The 16,707-nt window shown below is 37.1% G+C and overlaps 1 protein-coding gene across 1 annotated transcript in view; it reads left to right on the top strand.

The window, feature by feature from the left end:
• Window positions 1–8,304, top strand: part of LOC139725982 (uncharacterized) — a 28,789-nt gene extending 20,485 nt beyond the window's left edge. The window contains exon 6 of the mRNA XM_071637064.1: window positions 8,207–8,304. Coding sequence (XP_071493165.1) covers window positions 8,207–8,304 — 98 coding nt within the window. The remainder of the gene's footprint in view (window positions 1–8,206) is intronic.
• The last annotated feature ends 8,403 nt before the right edge of the window (window positions 8,305–16,707 follow it).

The following is a 16,707-nucleotide window of genomic DNA, read 5'->3' as shown; positions in this document are numbered from 1 at the left end:
ACAAGTCTGCCTTGGTTGAAATGTATAATTACATCACCACAAGCTGCAGGTGACGTAGCGGTGATTTAAAAGAAAAACAAACAGTGTAAACAAATATTAGTTTTCTAGACGATTATCCGACTGTGCTAAAAACCATTTGCTATTCACTATCTTCCATTATAGCTGATTTTATTCAGAATGATATCATCATTGATATGGATGACTATTCTTTTTTATTTAAAAAAGAGTTAAGGTTATCACTTTTACCAGTACTGAGAAAGAATACAGAATACAGCGCGAAATGCCAGACGACTAAGGTTAACATGACTGCGGCCTTGAAATCATGTCGCATTTCATTTCAGAAATGAAATCGAGCTAGAGAAGTGGACCCGTTGCGACGTCCCAATATTCCTTTGCGGAAATTGAGCTCAGCTATCTTGGCAGCTGATTGTTCGTATCGAAAGGAAAGTCTTCCTCTGCCCCGCACCAGCAAGATCTGTGATGAGTTTGAAAGTTGTTCCTCCCTCCTTTTTTTCCCTTCCCTTCCCCTCTCTGATATATACATTTTTTTTCTTTTCTCACTCCTGTGGGACAAAAATATGTCCTCGTGATTATGTTCGTGGTGAGCCCGCTACTTGGAATGCGGTTATGTTGTTTTCTCGTAAGGAAATAAGAGCCTCGCAAGAAATATCATGAACAGGGGATGGGAATGGGGAGGTAGAGAACTGCGTGCACGGACGGACAGACTAACAGACAGACAGTCTGACGAATGGCAACAGACAGTGTAAAAGAAAAAAAAGTAGAAGAAAAGGGAGGGGAGAGAGGGGGGATTTGGGGTACAGTGAGAGATATGAATGAAGAAATAAAGCAAGAAGCACAAGAGGAAGGAATACGGGGGGCTTTTTAAAGGTTAGGGAACACAAAGTGGAGATGATCCATACATCATTTTCCAGCTGGCTCAGGTCCCACATGACCTTCCGAAATGCCAACGAACTCTAATCTCATCTTCTCTTTTCCCCCTTGTCAGAGCGCCAAATCGTCTTTTCTAGTGAAGTACCTATAACGCACCTATACTACATAATCATACCTGTTTCGATGATCAATGTAAAACTATGATTTTCGAGGAGAAAAACAAAAACAAAAAACTAGACAGAACGAGACTGTCATTATATGAAATCTGTGGTTCGAGTGTTAGAAGCAACGGTAATGCCCATACGCAAGGCGCTTATTAAGCATCATTGCATAATCCATCACGTGGGACTTAAAGAGGAAATCCAGGCCAATATAAGTTAGTCTAATAAGAAAGAGCAAAATATTATAAGTTCAACGGAAAATTTTCGACTAAAATCGGGTGAAAAACAGAAAAATAAGGAAGTTATGACATTTTGAAGTTTCGATATTTTTCAGGAAACAGTTCTTGAACGGTCGATATAAATGTGCAAATAGCAAAGTGAGCTTGTCATACCCTCACAACTTGCCATATAGTTTGTACATAAAGTTTTGAAATTTCCAGATTTTCATTCAAATGCAATTATGCCCGAGGCTCAAATCCTGATATATCTAACTGATCACTATTCTGATTTATTCAATCAGGAATAACATCATGTTTTAAACTTCAATGAGAGAAACATTGAATTTTCGTCATTTTTGTACACGATCAATGGAAAATTGTGAGGTTATGACATGGTCAGCTCACTCATTTGCATATTCATATCCACTGTAAAAGAGCTGTTTTGCAGAAATAAGCAACATTTTAAAATTTCATAACTTCCTTATTTTTCATCCGATTTTTAGCATTGAATATTCGTAAAATTTTACTCTTTTTTATCAGACTAACTTTTTTGGATTGGATTTTCCCTTCAAAGCAGAAATACTGGTCCCGTTGTTCCTTGATCATTATGCATTAAAGTCAAACAAACTAGAATTATGACCGTAATTTGATTTGCACGTTGAGTCAGCAGTCTTCACCAGGTGAAGCTGTACGGCATCCAACAATTTTTTTCCTTCCCCTTCTTCCGCCAAGGAGAAAAAGTTGTCTTTGAACGTTCATATTAAGTGCGGAGGAAGTTGAATTATGGAACAGACACGTTTTATGCTGCACAGTGCGAAGACCAGTCAATGGCAAGAATCCCCCATGGTGATATCAGATCGTGAGGGTGAAATCCACGGTAGCCACGGGGGGGGGGGGGGGGGGGGGGTGTCTTGCATTAACAATAGGCAACGTAACAATACGACACATAACAGCAAGCTGTGCCATTAGCAGGCTTATACCTCCTCCATCTTTAAGCGACTTTCACGAACATTCTGAATAAGTAAAATCAAGCAAACAAAATGGTAGAACTTTTGTCGAAATTTCATGGCATATGAAAAGTGCGCATGTTTTGCACGAAAATAATGATGACGCTGGTCCCAATCATCTGAAAAGATGAGGAGATAATAACAATGAGGAGAAAATATCACAATCTCCCAATAAAGTCTCTTATCTTCATACTTTGGCTCATATTTTCACTAAATCGTCTTTTAATCATCACTTCAAGAAGGCGAAATTATATCGTTCACATCAAATTATTATAGAGGTGAAATGATTCAACATTCATGTGCATGGGAATGGGGACAAAGGTTGTACAATTCATTGACAAAAAGGTGTGCAAAGGACGACAGCGCATCGTTATCTCATAAAGTGTACTTTTATGGGTACGACCAATGATTCTACCAATTAGTGAAAACACATGAAACTTGACATAGCTTTTTTCCTTATCTCTGATTGTGGCGGATCCAGGGGGCGCACCAGGCACGCCCCCGCTTTATTTTTTTTTTGTTAAAAATAAAAGAAGTAAATGGAAAAAATGAAAGGGGACCATGCGCCCCCTCCCCTTTCCGGAATTCCTGGATCCGCCCCTGTTAATGATAGTCTTCATCCATTCAATTTTTGTTTGATTTTTGTCACTTATTCTATGTTATAAAGTCAACTCAAACATGAAGCGAATGTTCACATTCACAGTTTAGAGGGCGCGCTCGAAAGGGACCCACCCACTGACGATGAAGATGCGGTTCTTGGGTGGGGGCCAAAGCAGTCCCTAGAAGTCCCAACTTAAGTCACAGCTGCAGCTGTTGATGAATTAAGTAAGACGTATATTTGGCATGGAGGCTATTTTAACAAAAAAAAAAAAACTTAAACAGAATGTTAACTCACAAAATGTTCAGCAGTTGGCAAGCTGACTTCTTTTCCCCCACTAGTGAGTTAGAACAGTAGACGGTGTCACATTTGATTGTCACAAACGTTGCCATAAAGTTTCCTACGCATGACGAGTTATGTGAGCTCGTCTGTGTTCATCCTGTCTTTTTGGTTTTTCTTTTTCTTTTTAGGTCAATCAGTGGGGCTCGCAAAATCATCTAAGTCATCACATTATTTTGATATTTGCTATACTGAAGGAAGTCTTATAAAACGGGCACCAAGCACCATGCTGACTCATGCGTATAACCCGTAATCATTCCCGACACTCTCTCGTGTATTACCGCTACGAGATCTTTGAAAATAGGGAACTCTGTGGTATGAGACTCTAGACTCTTACCTAGGGGATCTCCTGTTCGAGTCCTGCTCCGTGCGTGGTACATTCCTTCGACGAGATGTTTCACCCACGAATTCCATAGGTATGCAAAGGTTAAAAAAGAGTTGGCAATGCCTGTTTTACAAAAGTAAACACATGGAGAGTCCTCTTTGAGCATAATATTATCGTTAATGTGCTTTCGTGTGTTCATTGTATTCTTTGAAAAAAGTGTTATGAATAATTAAAGGGAAATTGAAATAGAATATTCATATATATGCTACTGTGGATTAATGTCGCTAATTACAGGGAAGGATGTTCTAAAGTGACACGTTGAAGATCACGATGAGTACATCATGAACACCAAGCTATACAATGCAAATCTACTTTGGAAAGATGTATTTTCTGCCATGTCCCTTTATATCGTGCAGAAGGATCTGATTTCTTAACTTATCCATTGTAAAGAAATAGTTTTATTCAAATTGGGAAAAAAAAAACCTGTATTTTTCAAATCTTTGCATGAAAATGGTGTCAGGTACATCAACGATTTGGTTTTTTGTTTATCGTCATTTTTATGAAGGATGGAGATGGATACATAGAAAGATAAGTAGATGATATAGACAGATATATGAATAGATGGACTGGAAGATAGACAGGGGGGGGGGGGGAGGAGGTAGGGGGATAGACGTATTCATCGAGATCGTTTATTCCTGCATTGACTTTATGAGTTATTCTCCCCGTTACCATAGTCGTGGTATGTGCTCACTTAGCGAAATTGTGACGTGAAAGAAATGGTTCACACCTAGGAGAGCAAGGGGAAAAAATAACTGAACTTGAGTGCTCCGCCATCTAATAATCTCACACTATAACGGGGAAAATCCACTGAATAAAGCACCATTCCTCGAAAGCCGGGGTATGACTAAGGGAACAATGAGAAAAAGGTTGTCACGTGACATGATGACATGATGAAACCACGTGACTGTGTAGAACATGTTTGTATGAACAACGCCTGTCACAAACAATGTTGTCGAGAAGGGTTCGTAGAAAGGTCTCTCAGGTCTGCTTACTCCCAACACCCCTCAAACATGTCAAATGAACTGTTCTAACTCACTAGTGGGGGAAAAGAAGTCAGTTAACGATGTCACATCTAATTGTCAAAAACTTTGCCATAAGGTTTCCTACGCATGGCGATGTATTTCCAGATTTTTTGTTCAAATGTAATTAGGCCCCAGTCTCATATCTTGATTAGACTGATCAATATTTTGAAGTAATTCAGCCGGAATAACATTTTGTTATAGGCCCACATGCACTTTTATAGCAGAAGAAAAAAAAATTGTTTTGTTGTTGCTTGTTTGTTTGTTTGTTTGTTTGTTTGTTTGTTTGTTTGTTTGTTTGAAGGAACTCTTATAAAATGGGCACCAAGCACCAGGCTGACTCATGCGTATAACCCAAAACAAAAAAGTTATGAAATTGTTTGTTTGTTTGTTTTTGGTGGGAGTCAAATTTTAGTGGTTGTGCTTATAAAATCTTATTCTTTCTTTCCAGACTAACTTTAAACCGGTCAAGAATATAATAAGCCTTTACAGTCGTCATTTGGATAGGTTTGTGAATATATGCAATATTTACTGTGTATGACGACAATAAAGTGTATAACCAGCAGCAGCTTGTTATGTCTAGAATATAAAAATCCCCCTGCATTTTTTCTGGAAGGTAACTGATGACTAATATCAATTCAAGGTACATGTACACTGTACATTATATAATCACCTTGCGTTGCGGTATACTGTTTCTATATAAACGCTATTTTTTATATTCTGTTGCTTGGATACGGTATAAGGTTCATGTGATAAAATCGATTCAGCGGAAAACATGTGGGTTAGCCGAACTGTGATATCCTTTCAGTCTCAAGGTTAATGAGAAGAACTGATTGCAGTCAACGAGGACGATTTCTGAGCCTCTTTCCGTCAACTGAACTAAACTTTCGACCCCCTCGAATGAGTACGAAACCAGACAGTATTAGGCACAGTTTCATTTTCAATTACTTAATACGTTTAATATACGTTTAAATTTAAAAAAGTCTAATAATGGTTATAATGAATACATGCAGGTACAGGAAATATGACTCGAGATTTACGAAACCATGCAGCTTTTGTATTAGGCACAGTTTCGGTTTCATTGACTTGGTACATTTGAGGATGATTTCTGAGCCCCTTTCCGTCAACTAAACTAAACTTTCTATCCCCTTTATGAATGAGTGTGAAACGAGACCGTATTAGGCACAGTGTCAGTTTCAATACCATTTACATGCGTCTAAATAAAAAAAAAAACTAATAATGATTATAATGAATAAATGCAGGTACAGGAAATATGACTCGAGATGGGCAGCTCATCATAATTTGCAAGATAGCTTCCTCATGAGTCATACATAAACGAACAGAAGAACATTGATTGCCGGAAAATTGAGGTATGATTATGGCGAATGAAGCAAATTTGATAGAACAAATTATGAAACGTCGACATATCCTATCATTAATCAAATCAATTTCCTTCTGTGGAAAGAAAGGATTAACATTCGTTGAATTCCATTCCAGTTTATTTTCATTGTGCCTTCAATCGTAGTGATTGTCTTGCAGCTAAGTCCTGAATGTAACCAGTTATAATACCAGAATATTCTGCTTTACATGAACGGTGTGTATAGATTAATGATCAACGGTATTACAATTTCAATAGAAGACCAGGTAGAGTACGATATCTGAAATAACAAGCTTCCATGTTGTTCAAAATTTGTCATCTTTGGATCAGTTGCGTTTCTTCAGGTTCTCAAACTTTTCCTCTTTTTTCATTAAATCCATATTTAAGGTTCATTCATACTGCGACCTGATTATTCGCATAGCATGCGCTTATGATATGAACTGCGGCGGCGTGAAATCCGCAGCATTTCGCCCCAAAGGTGTTCTCACGAGGTCGTGATCCGTCAGCATACTCGAAGTACGTACCTGGCGAAATAGGGGCGCCCCCATGACCTTGACCATACGGCGGAGATAAGCTGTAAGGTCACAGAGAGCTATGCGCAGCAGCCTAGGGCCACCCCTGGCGACAGGTTGGCTTGATTCCAGCCGGTACCTGGCGTACGAGCCCCAGCGCAGACAGACAACATGGCTTGGCCGATGAATTGTACAATTTCCTGTATTGATATCCGTCAGGGAGCTGTCTTAACTGATTCCATGGGAAAAACCTTGTCGCAGCTGCTGCTATAAGTTTCCTACGAAATGTCTCTTGCTTCTTTCATCTGATAAAACTTGTGTTTGTATGTTTGTGAGTGTGTCTGTCTGTCTGTCTGTCTGGCAGTCTGTCTGTTCTTGGGCGAGTCTTTGCCTTTTATTGCGATGGTAATCCATTTGATAAACAATTTTATTGCGCATACCCACCAATAGAGAACTGCTATATTCGCAATAATTCAGCACATATCAAAGTACATTCCCAAAACGTGAAGGTCATTGTCAATTGTGAATATAGATTTAGTTGACCGGCACATGAAGATTTTATATCCCGTATAGATCTTGAAATAGCATTAAAGATACCTAAGAGCGCATGTCATAAGAGTTTGCAAACTTCGTATATAGGTCTTTTTATATCTTTTATTCACTAATAGTGCGGGGTGGAAAGATGGGACAGAGAAAAGAAGAAAAGATACTTTGTTTTATCTACGTAACATAAGAATACATTGGTGGTTGTTAAAAATGTATTTGATACTTACTTTAATCCACTGACTGACGCATTCACATGACTTTGCACCTTTCAGATTTTTTAACAAGATTTCAAGAGATGCTGTTGTTTCGGCGTCAAGCATTGTTACATGCAATATCAAACGCTGAAAAACTTTACAACAATACCCATTTCAATTTCAAACAAGTCTTCGTTCAAAGAAGTCATCTTGTGGCGGTTTCTTCATTACTCATCGTAAATTATAGATAGACACCCTACACTGAGTCTTTTCGCGACAAGTTTGGCATCAAACCTTGAGAATATCAGAGGCACTAGCATTCAAAGACGGAAATTGCAATTTCTCAAGGATGCCAAGATAATCGTGAGTGATGCTGAGCTAAGACAGGGTTGAACAATTTCTGAAACATCGACGGAAAAAAGATAAAGATTCTTACTTGTGTGAAAGCTGTCAACCGTATTACTCTGTCATTTCCATCCGCAAACTGTTTGTGCATATAGAACTAATATTAGTGGCATTTTTAAAGAAATGGTCCTGACGTTCCCATACTTATATAATAGCAATATAGCATAGTCATGAAAAAGGTCATAATCTAAATGAACAATATATTCAACCATATTTCAAGCTATACCGTTCAACTAAACTCGCTATATATGACAATAAGTTCACGATTTGGCACGTTTTGAAGAAATGTAATTCATCCTTATACCCTCTAATATGAATACTAAAATTGCACTTGTCTCTTCTGGGACGTTAGATATTGTTCGGCATGTTTCCTGCTTTGTTGAGTAGAAAGAAAAACATGATCAAACGACAGAAACCGCACAAGATTAACACTCGTTCGTCTATGTATGTTTTACTCATGAGGTTTTTTCTCTCTTCTTCTTCTTCTTCTTCTTCTCTTCCTTTATTTCGTTCCTCTCCCTCTCTTTGTTTCTTTTTTCTTTCTTTGGGGTAGGTCGAGTGGCAAACAACCAGAGACAATCATCCCATGATCCTATGATCGGTATGCCGTTCGATCACGCCTACATGCCGCCCAACTCAGAGGAACAGTGACGCAGTATCATCGAGGGGTTCATGGATTAAATCAAAGAGATCAGAACAAGGAATAGGAAACAATAACAACCCAAAAGTGGGAGTGAAATTGAAGTCATGGCCATGGGTCGAGGGAATGATGAAATAGGTGGCCGTTTCGTTGCAGGGAAAAACTGATTAAGGAGATGAATGCTGACATCACGTATCATTTCTGGCCGTTTATCACTTACCTCATCAAATGAAGTGTATTTATGAGTGCTATGGGCCTGTAATATGAGCATTCTTGGATGGCTTGGCTACAGATATCTCCCAGACACGATCCATTTGAAAATATTATTACAGTAATAATTATTTTACAAGTCTCAGTAAACCATCCTCGCCAACCAGGCTGATCCAAATAAAGGTAATGAAGTGAATATCAGCATCGATAGGATAGACGCTATAAATGATATGTATGTTTTGTACTAGTATGTCAGGGCGTAAGCTAATCTAAGTTAGAAGAAAGACGAATATTCAATATTTAGTGTGAAATAAAAGAGAACAGGAGATCGAGTTCAGTGTGTGCCTTTTAAAAGGTCACCACTAACTATCGTGTATGATGCAATACGTAAAAAATAAGGGATGATATTTTTTCTCTCTTTCTTTAATTTTTTTTTTTAAATTCACAGCATAAATTTGGAAGAATAACAAGAATCCATACAATGATTTTATGCTATCAAAGTAAGGGAAGTGGTAAATATTACAAGTCATTTCATCCTATGTTTTCTGACTCTACGTGATTAATATTTGATAAAATTTCACAAGCCTCTTGGTGATATTGTTCACCTCGTGTAGGACCTACCCGGTGACACTGATATCTGGGTATTGCTCATGGCCATTAACAGGAAAGAGGCAAAGGTAACAGCCATGCAACCACACTCACGCAAACCCACGTGGAGTTTGCGGAAGCGCTATACCCTGCGTAGAGCAGACACAATCGAGTTATATCGTGTGTAGAGCCGAGATAACTGAATTGGAGAGATGTTTTCAATTTTTTTTTTTTTTTAATCGGCAACAAATTGCTGCGCAGTGCTAAAAAAAAAGTCAACAGTATTGTTTACTGTAACGAACGTGTGTCTCCCTGTTTAATTCAAGTTTGATGAACACCAATCTGCTCTTAATAATGATAGCACAGTGTTGTCAAATTAGCGTGGGCAAAACTAGGACTTTCATCAAGAGCTGCAGTTATGCCGTCCATGTATAGGGTAAATAAGCCTAACTTGCTAGTGATGACAACAGAAAGAGCATGTCTGAAGACAGATGAAAGGTATTTTTTAATAATCATCATACTTCTTGTTGTTGCCTTGGTAGTGTCACATAATCTGCTGACATCCTCCGTGCTGATAGGACGTAATGTTTATGTGTAGGCCTATTGCTGTATCGTCATTAAAAAAAAAAAAAAAAAAAAAACTAGTTGTGATTTATCACGTTTTCTTGCATTAACTCTGCGGTTTTGTACTCAATCTCTGAGGATGAATACTTATCTGTAAGATTAAAAGATTGCGGCTCTAAATCCAAGTGTTTGTGCTTCGAGTTACACAGCCATCTGATGACGTTGTATTATTTTGTATAGTCCATCCATTGGAAAATGATTGATTAAACTTGTACATATTTCACATATCCTGTTTGGTTGTTGCTGTTCTTCTTCTTCCTTGTCTTTGGTTATCATGAAACGCAATGTCAAAAGATAAGCAATACATGAGCATCAGCAATATTGGCAGTAGTCCATATTATATCAGTCCATATTTTCTTATCAAATGGCTTCCATACTTACGTCTTTATTATGGCAATATTTTTAAAGAAAATTAAACATCGTCCTCTGGTAAGTAGTCACACAAATAAAAAGAAAATACCAAGGTGTTTAACTTTAAACATTAATGCCACCTTGTTTGCTCTTTAATTGCTTCATTTTAGAAAAAAAAAGTCCTGAAAAAAACCCATCTAAAGTTATAGATAAAATTAAACTCTTTACTGACCCAAGTCGTGTTTTGATAATGTGACACTTATCGACAAGGAGCATTTCAACATTTATGGTTACCTTGTAAAATCTTTAGAATATCTAAATTTATAACAGACATTTAAAAGTGTAGTTTTTGTGGCATGGTTTATGAAAATGGTTCAAACATACTGTGGGTGTGAATGTTGTTGATTCCACCTTGGTATTGTTACATTGTCTGACGTCAAATGGCTTTACCAACAGAGCGTCAATAACAACCCTCTCACCGTTGATGGCGCTGGCATAAAGGAAAGTTCAGAGCAATGTATATTCTTTCCGGCTCTGAGTAAGTTTCAGTGATGAAATACTATACCATGATCAAGTACTGTATTATAACATAAACGTTAATGGAAACAGCATGAGTCAATATTACTTGAACAGCCCTTGCCCTTTCTCACGAATCATCATTTCCAAGTATTGTGCCACAAAACTTGCTTTCTTTTTTCTTTTTTGTTTCAATGACCTTTAAGACACCTCGGGTGATTCATCCAACTTTTGTGGGCTCTTTGTTTATCACACGAAGATGTTCATCAGGTATAGGGTCATGAATCACTGACTTTTTAGGTTGTTGGTTTGTTTCTTGTCTTTTCTACAAAAGCTTTAACCTAACAGCATCAGAGGGCATACAATATCATCGGTTTCATTAAGCCTTAACTTTATCAAAGATTAGCACGTGATCCCAAAGTTTTTTTTGGTATTCAGAGACTTAAATTGAAATGGGTCGATGTTACTTGACGTGAGTGCTAAGACTGGGAGATTCTTTTTTTAATCGTATAGTAACGATAGTCGGAATGCAACATAAATTGAACGTTTGTCATAGTCGCATGTGATAATTCTTATCATATTCATTATAACCACTATTGTCATTGCTATCAATATTAATAAAACTGCAGAAGTCGCTATTGTGAAATATATATATATATATATATATATATATATATATATATATATATATATAAATATATAATCATATACTATATATATATATATATATGTGTGTGTGTGTGTGTGTGTGTGTGTAGTGTGTGTGTGTGTGTGTGTAGTGTGTGTGTGTGTGTGGGTGTGTGTGTGTGGGTGTGTGTGTGTAGTGTGTGTGTGCGTTGTTCTGCACAACATGCTCGAGACAGATGTCCCCATTGTCCAACCCGGGAGGCTGCGTCGTCTTTATAGCGTTCGTGTTGCAGATCTAAAAGATATTTTACTATTACTATATTCTTATACAGTGCATATTTCCACTGGTATAAAGTGTGGATGCCCTTGAGAAAACTTAACAATTAAAACAAATAAAAGAGAGGAGAATCGCTGCACTGCGAGTCCTTCCCTTCATGTTTGGGTGGAGGGCATTTTAATGTTACCTTCCTGTGTTAGCAGCCACATAACCGCAGTCGCCACCAGCTGATCTCGACAAGCGATTCTGTCGATGAAGTTGAACCCGTGTACTCGTTTGCCGTCATCAGATAAAGACTAAACCAACCAAACAAGGAAAAGGTTAAATAATGATAGAAACAAAAAGATAGCTCAAAGAAATTATCATTTGGTGAGGTAGGAAAGTTCATTGCGTTTTATAAGGAAGGTTGCAGAGTTTGGCAAAGGCTTGGTGACGTGTATACCACCCTAGAATTGAGAACAATGCATTCAGTGAAATAATGAATAATCGAACTGCAGGTTCACGCGTATTTAATGTTGTACTCTTTGATTTCGAATGACCTCATACAAACATTGAAATAGAAAAAAATGACTGATAATTATTCCCGTAATTTCAAGAAACGCAATGTAGTGTCTGCAGCTTTTTATAGCGTCATTATAACATGATAATACATAAATAAGCATTAATAATTTGAATATACTTATGGATATCATATACGTCATGTATGTATATATGATATGTATATAAAATTATGCGTATAATACTGTGTATGCATGTATGCATGAGTATGCATGTATGTGTGTGTGTGTGTGCCCGTGTGTGAATACAGTTACATAAAGTGAGACAGAGATGGAACTCCTTTAACCCATAGAGATAATATATATGTATAGATATATGTATATGTGTGTATTATACAGTGTATATATATATATATATGTTTATTATATAATGTATTATATAATATATACTCAGATGTATAATACATAATACATAATTGAATACACAGAAATCAAAGCTCGCTGCACGATAAAGATTAACGGAAGCAAGTCTGACATTGTAACATCACCATAAACATAGATGGTGTTATCTAAAGGAACACATTGACTTTTCACACGCTCACAAGGATATTACAGGCAAGACTATCGGTGGTGAAAGATGATCGGAAATCCTTGCATATCCGACGTTTCGCATTTGGCAGAACAGGAAATTAAAAGTCAAAAATATTTCTCACAGATGTTAAGGAGGTTTGCGTAAAGAAATTGCCAGTCTGCACATTTCATGATTTTTAAAGATATTGCTCAGTTTCGCTATTTTGTTAATCTGACTGATTACTGACATGGTGAAGATTCCACGGAGAATATCAGCGTAAGCAGCCGCGGGGTGGCGCTCTTTGCACAAGACACAAGCTCACACTGTACCAATAATAATGATCTGCATTCGATATTGCGTTCATACACCTATACCAAAGTGAGATTTTAATCATTAATTTAATTGTCTCTTTCATTGGGGCAATATTTATAGTATCGGAACGACATCCCCTCCCCCACCCCCTCCCCATCCCTCTCCAAATAGCTTTTGCTTTTCCCATTGCTCACAAATTGGAAAAATTGATTTATGTATACTTAGGAGGTCATGGAGAATTAGCAGATTGTTATTTCCGTTCAAAAGATATCAAACCAGCGTTTGTTATTAACTGTGCATGTATTACAGAGTCATAGGATAAATCAAAGGAAATGGCACAAAAACCTATCATTTGTTTTATTGTCTCATTTTTTTCCAGATTTAGATTTTGGAAACACAACGCTCTTTAGATAGATACATTGTAGAAACTCCAGATAATGCCAGAGTAACTTGAGGAGATCTCAAGTTCGAATAGCCCTCAAGTGCTTACATCCGTCACTTACATCGATACTCAAATTCATTACAAGCGTACTGCTATAGATGAACACACGATGAACAAAATGGAGTCTATTATGAATGTGCGCTCTGCATTCTTTCCTGTCTATACTGATCTGTAAGTCGCGCGACAAGAGTTATGGTTTAGAGTTATAGACCCAAACATTTCCTCACTATTATTATCCTGATCTGTAGGTATTTCTCAAGAAGTACTACAAAAGATTTACTTCAGACGTTTACAACAAAGTTCCACTACTGATTGCTCTGTTATTAAAAATGGAAAAGACCAGCCATTTCACATAATGTTTCTAAATACTAGCGCATTCAATCCACGTCCAGACGAGCGAAAGAAACGACGCGATATAAATAAATCACAGGGCCGGCTTGCTTGTTACCTGATGAAACCCACAAGTGCCCCCCCCCCCCTTCCACCAGGGAGGTGCACCTCCCTGCTCCCACTATTGAAAACGTGGCGCCGGCCATGAATCAAATTGCAGACGGTTTTTTTTTTCTCCTTCTTTTTTTTTTTTAAGATCTGCACAATACATCGCCAGAACGACATTCATATTCACATGGATTGTTTAGCATGCCCTCCCACTTCCCTGATTGATTATCGTACTATCACTGCTAAACTACATCCCCCATTTATAATTTAGTTACTGAGTATTAATGTAGGGGAGTACTCTAGCAGGCCTACAGGTTGCAGGCCTATACTTATCAAACAATGTCAGGCCAGGGACTCGTTTGTAGGAAGAGACTTCAGTTTCAGTTTCAATTTAGTTTATTTTGCACCAAGCATTAAAAATATACAGAGCATACAATAAAACAAGAAGGTACACGATGAGATACAAATAAAAAATATTTCATAAATCATACAACATACAATTAGAAATAATGTGGCGGTATGACTACATCAAGACAATGCCATTGGTGGGGGAAGCAGCAAGAAATGAGAAAGCCTTTGTGAGTAGCTGACCCATGTACTGTAACATGCATACCTTTGACAGATTAAAAAAAAAGTGTCAGTTATGTTGACAAAACAGAACAAGTCAAAACAATGCAATCATTACAAAACAAAACTAGAGGTATGGACGATAACAACACAAAAAACAACAACAAGATACGCCTTGAATTAGCTATGTGTGTAGTCTTCTAAAAGAAATTGTTTATATTTAATTTTGAAATTATTCATAGATTTTGATGCTTTAATTTCTCTAGGGATAGAATACCATGCATGAGGACCCTGATATAATATTTATAACTGAATTTTTAAAAGAATGAGGTGCGCATGTGACATAGATGACTTCCCACCTCCCTGGTCAGAGGGTGGTGTTTGGGGGATAGGCGACTGACCGGTTTATGTTTGTTTGTTTGTTTGTTTGTTTGATTTATTTTTCTTCCAACACAATTTCATACATAAATCAAAATTATTTTCAGTAATATCACATGGAATATCAGTAAGCAGATTACAAGTACATGATTCAAAGAAGGAAAATCAATGTGTAAATTAATTTCATTAACAAATTATAAATCGTATTACCAATTTTCCAAATAATTATCTGAGAAATTATGCGGAAGAAGGACTGCCACTATAAGCAAAAGCTTGAGCACGTGGCAGCCCAGGGACCTATCTACATAATACACAAAAAATTATATTGTTTGCGGAATGGAGAAATACTACAAAATATAAAACACTGTAAATACATTATGTTTTTTATATATGTATAGTGCATAGGTACGAATAAGAGTAACGTGAAATATGATGATGATGATGATGATGATGGTGATGTATGATGATGTTGACAGGGTAATGATGAAGAAAAATGTGATAATGAAGATGAAAGTAATAGTGGTGATGCTGAAGATAATGGGAATGAAATGAAATGATAGACACAGAAACATTGCGTATTATTGTAGTTTTAAATCTAATTTACAGGAAAAGAAATGTGATCATACAAAAAAATATATATATTCAAATGCTATATTCATAGATTGTAATCTGACAGTAATGTAGTTTTCAATCTAGCCTTGAAAGAATATAAAGTTTTACACGATTTAACATAATCTGGGAGTGTATTCCAAAGATTTGGTCCATTGTGTCTTATAGATTTTTGTGCAATTGTTGTGCAAATGTTGACGTAGGTCGGAAGAGGGTGTGGGGTGTGGGACGCCCAGAACCACCAGACTTGTTCACTTCTTCCACATAAAGTAGGCCTGTTGGGCCCAATAGAGCATAATCATTTTCTGCATCTTGTTCGGCCAAAAGGTATGGAGGGAAGGGGGTATTTTTCTACTCATTTTGTTTTCTTGGTTTCGCCTATTTATTTCTTAATTTGGTGATGTGTTTATACCATTATTCATTCACTTGATTCATTTATCGATAATGTCATTTGCAGCGGGTCAATAAAGGGGCGTTTTGATTTTCAAGTTTCAAGTTCCAAGTTTATTTTTCCACATCTCATAAAAAAGAAAAAAAATGAAATCAATGTAATTTCATATAACATAACAACATATACTTACAGAAAAAAAACAGTCATTAGGAAAATAATGCAACATAAAAATCAAAATTTGTGACTCGGGTTAAGTGACGAGTGTGGAGGGGAACAGCAATAGGTCACTGACCTTTCGAGGCTGAACCCCAAAGGCAAGATGAAAACAGTGAGTCATTTAAAATATCATAATTACCAGTTATCAATCAAGGCGTTACAGAATAGTTAACAACAAGCACATAGTACAATAACAAGGACTAAATGCGCTTACAGGGGACAAGCACAGAGTACAACAACAGGGACTAAGTGCACTAACGGGACAAAGTACTTACAAAACAAAACAGTATACAAAAACAGGACATTTTGTTTTGTGTTTGTTTGTTTGTTTGTTTGTTTGTTTGTTTGTTTGTTTGTTTGTTTGTTGTTGATATCTTCTTCTCTTTTTTTTTTTTTTTTTTTTGCACTGTGTTATTTTTGAAGTGTGAATTTAGGTTTGACATTGATGCAACGTTGCGTGATATCTACATGTAGTTCCTGGTTGTCAGATGCTACGGGTCCCAGATGTTACGAACACACCTGCAAGCCATGTTTTTGTGTGTATTTTTTTTTTTTTTTACTTCCGGTGTAAGCATAACCTCTTCAGATTGTAGATAAATCGTCAATGTTGCGTTAGAAAAAAATATATATGTTCAACCAGTTTTGTTATTTTAGGGCCTATCTTTTATTTAAAGCATGATCGAGATCAAACGCGTTGCACTCATTTAGTAATCCCAACGAGGGTGTGTTATATTGGCTTCCATTGAACAGTGCGGACTAGTAGGCCTGACTGATGCGGCGTGATTAAATAACAAATGGCC

The sequence above is a fragment of the Diadema antillarum genome, unplaced genomic scaffold (assembly GCF_040938485.1).
Source record: "Diadema antillarum isolate AM-2024a unplaced genomic scaffold, OU_Dant_1.0 seq00000069_RagTag, whole genome shotgun sequence".
In the NCBI taxonomy this organism is placed as follows: Eukaryota; Metazoa; Echinodermata; class Echinoidea; order Diadematoida; family Diadematidae; genus Diadema; species Diadema antillarum.
The sequence above is the reverse complement of the archived record's forward strand: the minus strand, read 5'-3'. Positions and strand labels throughout refer to the sequence as shown.